Here is a 6,177-nt window from a genome sequence, read left to right on the forward strand (position 1 = left end):
CTCTGTTTTAGAGCCGGGCTCCGGGGCCTGCTCTCTGCCGCTCCTCCGGGTCCAGCCGCCGCCATGGGGTTCGGAGACCTGAAAAGCCCTGCCGGCCTCCAGGTGCTCAACGATTACCTGGCGGACAAGAGCTACATCGAGGGGTGAGCGGACGGGCCGGGAGCGGCCGGCCGGGGCCACGTGGCGCAGGCTGGGCTGGCGGCCGGGCCCGGTGCCGCTCCTCCGTCCCGGGGGGCTGGGGAGAGCAGGGTCTCCGAGGGAACTGGGAGTGACAGAGTGGACATCGTGAACGGTTGGCCGCGGCTGTGCGCTGCCAAGTAGCCAGCCTGTAGAGAACGGTGTGGCTTTGCAGTCTTGGAGGTGCGTCACAGGCGTGCCGAGGGGTAGGCAGCCTGGTGGACAGTGGACCTTCCATGCTGAGGAGTGGGCAGCCCAGGACCCGCCATCCCGAGGCATGGGCAGCCCGGTGGTCAGTGGACCCGCCATCCCGAGGCATGGGCAGCTCAATGGTCGATGAACGCTTCCCACCCCGGGGATGTAGACCACGTGGCGTGTGGGAGCGGCGGGATGATATACATGGCCCTGAAATGCGCTGCTGTTTGTCCTTGGCAGGTATGTGCCATCCCAAGCTGATGTGGCAGTATTCGAAGCCGTGTCGAGCCCACCGCCTGCCGACTTGTGTCATGCCCTGCGCTGGTATAATCACATCAAGTCCTACGAGAAGGAGAAGGCCAGGTAAAGGGAGCTCGGATTCCTGTCTAGTGGAGCAAGGCTGCTCTGTGAGTGAAGTCAGGGTATTCACCTGTGGCGCCAGGGTCAGGCCACTTGCCTGAACCCTCCTGAAAGGCCACGATCCTGAAGCCTTCCAGGGCCCTCTGCGTCCAGGGGGACAGTGGGGCCGTGGATCCCAAGAGTCAATCGGAGCAGACTTGGGGAAGAGTAATTATCAAGTTTACTAGGGAGTGTGTTAAAAGGAGAAATTGCTAATGCACCAGGAACCTTATTTATTTTTTTTTCTTAAAGCTTGCCAGGAGTGAAAAAAGCTTTGGGCAAGTATGGCCCTGCAGATGTGGAAGACACCACGGGAAGTGGAGGCACAGATGGTAAAGACGACGACGACATTGACCTCTTTGGGTCCGACGATGAGGAGGTATGGTGTGTCCCACATACCTGCGATGCCTGGGCTTGGTCCTGGCTTCACTTACAGTCTGGCGTTGGGAAAGTTCTCACCAGTTACATGATGAATAAAATCAAATCACCATCTTTCGGCTGAGCTCGTGATGGATTTGCTTTTTCTGATGAAACTGGGCGTCTGGGTGGGGTGATGACTGGTCGTATGCACTTCAGGCAAAGGAGTGATGAGCTGTGTGAAATGGAGATGTGTATATAGAGATATGTTTTTTCCCCTTCACAGGAAAGTGAAGAGGCGAAGAAGCTAAGGGAAGAACGGCTTGCTCAGTACGAGTCTAAGAAAGCCAAAAGTAGGTGACTTTCCCTTAAACCTTCCACAGCTACTGGTCTGCGGCTGTTCTTATGGTAGCGGTTGTGGCATTCCACTGTGGGAAAGCAACTGTCACAATTAAACACCTCTTTCTTGGCAAACCAGAAAGGGGGCATATTTGTGACAGACAGGAGAAGCTCTGTTATTTGGGCAAAATGTTCCAGCTCAAACCAGGAAGATTTCTTCTTGGAGGAGGAGGAGGAAATAAGTACCGAGTTCTGAAATAATGCCGATTCTTGCTCTTTTTTAGAACCTGCACTTGTTGCCAAGTCTTCCATCTTGCTAGATGTGAAACCTTGGGATGATGAAACAGATATGGCAAAATTGGAGGAGTGTGTCAGGAGTATTCAAGCAGACGGCTTGGTCTGGGGCTCCTGTGAGTTTTAATTATTGCTTTCTGGAGCAGTTGGGATTTGCGTGCAATTTGGACTTGGACCGACCAACAGAGCTTTGCTAACTGGTGTTTTCTTTTAATGCTCTTTTTAGCTAAACTAGTGCCCGTGGGCTATGGGATTAAGAAGCTGCAGATACAGTGCGTGGTTGAAGATGACAAGGTGGGGACGGACATGCTGGAGGAGCAGATCACGGCTTTTGAGGACTACGTGCAGTCCATGGACGTGGCTGCCTTCAACAAGATCTAAAGTTCTCTCAGATTGTTCCACTTCAATAAAAGCTTGAACGATAAGCCTCTGCTCTAGACTGTCGAATGTGGGTGGTACGAATTTATATGGTGACATTTCATTTTCAGGGAAGGGATTTGTTGTGCATGTAGTTCAGAGATAATAAAATACCTGGTTCTCTGGCGGTTGCAGAAAGATCTGGGCGCTGTGGCTGATGTAGTTAGCAGCAGCCGCTCGCGATGCTGCTGTGATTTATTGTAATCCAGCATCTGCTGGGCGTGGATTGACTACCCTCACCCCTTGCACCCCTTGATGTGCCTGGGAGGGCAGAGGAAAGCGACTCAAGGCTGTGCAACCCTCTGCCCACAGGGAGTTGAGACAACTGGAAGATCTGTCTCCTTCCAACCGCTTTTTTTTTTTTTTTAGATTTATTTATTTTTATTACAAAGTCAGATATACAGAGAGGAAGATCTTCTGTCCACTGATTCACTGCCCAAGTGAGCGTGATGGCCAGTGCTGTGCCAATCCGAAGCCAGGAGCCAGGAACCTCTTCCAGGTCTCCCACATGGGTGCAGGGTCCCAAGGCTTTGGGCCATCCTCGACTGCTTTCCCAGGCCACAAGCAGGGAGCTGGATGGGAAGCGGAACTGCCAGGATTAGAACCGGCGTCCATATGGGATCCTGGCGTGTTCAAGGCTAGGCCACGCCGCCAGGCCCTCCAGCCACATTTCAATGTTTTTTAAGGAATAATAGGCCAGGAGGACCGCTGGGAAAGAAACCGTTGGGATCTGCTTGGTGTTGGCCCATGGAGAGGCTGTGAATTTGTCGCATAGGTCTGAGGATCGCTGAGGGGGTGGTTGGTGTGACTGGGCACAGCCCAGGCATGGAACCCTCAGCCTTCCTGAAGACGGGCAATGCAGAACCTTTGCTGCAGCATTTTTTTGTTAAAGATTTACTTTTATTTGAAAGATACACAGAATATCCACTGTCCACTGATTCACTCCCCTAAGTGGCTGCAAAGGCTGGAAATGAGCTGGTCCAAAACCAAGAGCTTGTTTCGGGTTTTGCATGCTGGTGCAGGGTCCCAAGACTGGGCTGTTCACTACCCTCCAGGCCATAAGCAGGGAGCTGGAAGGACAGAAAGTGGGACTGCTGGGACATACAGGATCCCATTGTGAGCAAGGTGAAGACTTTAGCTGCCAGGCTACTGCACTGGGCCCTTGCTGCAGCATTCTTAAGTATGATTCTGTACCTGTCATGGTTTGCAGGTAGTTGCTGTATTTTAAGTTAAAGCATTTCTCTTGAAACCAGACCAGTTTTTCCTACATGTTTGCACTGTGGATGATTTAATTTCTCTTAGGAACCTGCATTGGTGGTGGATGGGAGAAAGGACACTGGGCTACAGCCCGCTGCCAGTCTGCATCCTGCTGAGCTCTGCTTGCATAGAGACTCCCTCTAGGAGTGGAGAGGAAGAACCCATCAATAAAGCCCTCAGCTCAAGCCATCAAATTGCCGGTTTAACGTGGTGATCCTTAATGTTGGGCTGTTTCTTCAGGATTTATTTTTCTTCATGGGAAGTGGGATTGAAAGATACAAGGCCTCTTCCTGCTCTTACTGTTTGTTACAAAATAGAAGCACAGGGTTTATTTTGTTGTTGTAATAAGTATTTGAATCATGTAAGTTATATAAAGAAACAATTTTATATATAAGGAAACAAAAGTTCGGAGACATGGGATATGCAGTGACTGCAGGACGCCTAACTCGGGGGGACTGTGGGTAGTAGAAACCTTCCCAGAATTCTCACATTCTCCTAAGCCCTATTGTAGCAGTACTTGTACTGAGGACCTGATGTGAAGTAACTGCATCTTGGGAGGGAGGTGATACAGGTAACTGGCTCTGACCCTCTCAAAAACCTCACTTTTGGGGCCCAACACAATAGCCGAATAGTTAAAGTCCTCACCTTGCACATGTCAGGATTCTATATGGAGTCCAATTCTTATCCTGGTGGCCCTGCTTCCCATCCAGCTCCCTGCTTGTGGCCTGGGAAAGCAGTCGAGGACGGCCCAAAGCCTTGGGACCCTGTACCCGTGTGGGAGACCCAGAGGAGGCTCCTGGCTCCTGGCTCCTGGCTCCTGGCTTTGGATTGGCTCAGCTCCAGCCATTGTGGCCACTTGAAGAGTGAGCCCGCGGATACCAGATCTTTCTGTCTCTCCTCCCTGTAAATCTGCCTTTCCAATAAAAATAAATAAATCTTTAAGAAAAAAAATTAAACTTAAAAAAAAAAAAGCTTCACTTTTGAAGTTACACAGAAAAATGTTGTGTAGGTGGGTTTGGAAGCATGATGGAACTTAATGCAAGGAAGATGTGTTTGGACAAGTGATGAGTCATGATAGACAAGTATTCGAAAAAAAACCCTCTTAGTGGCACATTTGGAGTACGTGTAACATTTTTTAGCACTAGTTTTCACAAAAGAATGATTTCTTGAAGACTTCATTTTGTAGATAATGGACTAATGATTTTTCATGCCACCAGGGAATGCTTTTTCCTCTCAATATGGTTGTATGCTGTAACTACCTTGAATGTGGGAAACCATAAAACAGAACTTAATTATTAAAAAAGAAAAAAGTAATCAAGGCTTAGCACAATGACTCAATTGGCTAATTTTCCACCTTGCAAGTGCCAGGATCTCATATGGACACCGATTCGTGTCCTGTCTGCTCCATTTCCCATTCAGCTCCCTGCTTGTGGCCTGGCAAAGCAGTAAGGATGGCCCAAAGCCTTGGGAGCCTGCACCTGCATTAGAGACTGAAAAAGCTGGCTCCTGGCTTCGGATTAGCTCCGCTCCGGCCATTGCAGCCGTTTGGTGAGGAAAATAAATGGAAGGAAGTGGTTAGAAGATTTTTTTTTAAGGTTTATTTATTTTTATTGGAAAGTCAGATATACAGAGAGGAGGAGAGAAAGAGAGAAAGGTCTTCTGTCTGGTGATTCACTCCCCAAGTGACCGCAACAGCCGATGCTGCGCCAATCCAAAGCCAAAACCAGGAGCTCTTCTGGGTCTCCCACACGGGTGCAGTGTCCCAAGGTTTTGGGCCGTCCTGCTTTCCCAGGTCACAAGCAGGGAGCTGGATGGGAAGCGGGGCCTCTGGGACTAGAACTGGCGCCCATATGTGATCCCAGCACATTTAAGGTGAGGACTTCAGCTGCTAGGCCACGGAAGATATTTCTACCTCTCCTTATCTCTGTAAATCTTCCTTTACAATAAAAATTGATTAATTAATTAAAACACACACACACACACACACACACACACACACACACACACGGCAACACTGATGTAGTCAACGGGCCCATCCTTAAAAATCATGTAATTTTCAGGTTGTCATCATCATCAGTGCCAGCAGAGGGCAGCACTTGTTTTCTGGAGGACCAGAGATCCTGAGAATTCCAGAAATAACCAAATAAAATTAAAAAGGCCAATGATCTAAAGACATATTTCATCGGCATTGCAGTGTCTATGAAAATACAGTAATAGAAGTGGAAATGCATCACAATGTCGGTTGTCCCTGCTTTCTGACATTACGCAAGAGTTAGGCTCTCTGGAAGCTAGTGTGTTTATACTCATAAATCTCAGGAGATTTGTGACGTGGGGGAGGTGAGTCTAATTTTTCATCTCAGGTCCTTTTGTAGAGAAGAACTCTGTGTCCAGAAGTGCATGCAGTGCACAGAGTAATAAGGTATATGAAAAGCAAGCACGCATGGCCATGGTTGAGGGTGGAGGAGGGCGAGCCGAGGAGCCGTCTTTCACTGGGACCTGGCACCTGTTTTTCTGCGTTAGTGTGATCACCGAGGAGGCTGGTGATGCCTCCATAACACTGCACGTGAAACTCACTACATTTATTTTCATGGTGACCTTTGCCCTCGTCGTGGATGAAACAAGGCATCCCAGCCAAACAGGATAGACTTGCATGGAGCGGAGGCTTGTGGTTTGTGACCTCTAGCATTATCGCTTGTACAGGACACGGATTTCCCCAAGCCACACTTAATGGTAGAGAATTAA

General features: G+C 49.2%; 1 protein-coding gene and 2 non-coding genes across 3 annotated transcripts; all 3 read left to right on the forward strand.

The window, feature by feature from the left end:
- Nucleotides 1–17: 17 nt before the first annotated feature.
- Nucleotides 18–2,184, forward strand: EEF1B2 (eukaryotic translation elongation factor 1 beta 2). Its single transcript, XM_004576901.3, has 6 exons — nucleotides 18–143; nucleotides 613–735; nucleotides 1,024–1,150; nucleotides 1,415–1,481; nucleotides 1,752–1,877; nucleotides 1,988–2,184. The coding sequence occupies exons 1-6, from the start codon at nucleotides 64–66 to the stop codon at nucleotides 2,140–2,142; spliced, it is 678 nt and encodes a 225-aa protein (XP_004576958.1). The 5' UTR covers nucleotides 18–63; the 3' UTR covers nucleotides 2,143–2,184.
- LOC118757954 (small nucleolar RNA SNORD51) lies at nucleotides 1,230–1,307 on the forward strand. The gene has a single exon (XR_004995455.1). It is a non-coding gene; the product is annotated as a small nucleolar RNA SNORD51 (small nucleolar RNA).
- On the forward strand, nucleotides 1,504–1,634 carry LOC118757957 (small nucleolar RNA SNORA41). Its single transcript, XR_004995458.2, has one exon. It is a non-coding gene; the product is annotated as a small nucleolar RNA SNORA41 (small nucleolar RNA).
- Nucleotides 2,185–6,177: the final 3,993 nt, after the last annotated feature.

The sequence above is a fragment of the Ochotona princeps genome, chromosome 5, assembly GCF_030435755.1.
Source record: "Ochotona princeps isolate mOchPri1 chromosome 5, mOchPri1.hap1, whole genome shotgun sequence".
Classification (NCBI taxonomy): Eukaryota; Metazoa; Chordata; class Mammalia; order Lagomorpha; family Ochotonidae; genus Ochotona; species Ochotona princeps.

What these genes read in the sequence shown, in the direction of transcription:
- EEF1B2 (XM_004576901.3), top strand. Translation starts at nt 64, where the DNA reads ATGGGGTTCGGAGACCTGAAAAGCCCTGCCGGCCTCCAGGTGCTCAAC. An exon ending in CGAGTCTAAGAAAGCCAAAA is followed by an intron (nt 1,482 to 1,751) that starts GTAGGTGACTTT and finishes GCTCTTTTTTAG; the next exon opens with AACCTGCACTTGTTGCCAAG. An exon ending in CGGCTTGGTCTGGGGCTCCT is followed by an intron (nt 1,878 to 1,987) that starts GTGAGTTTTAAT and finishes TGCTCTTTTTAG; the next exon opens with CTAAACTAGTGCCCGTGGGC.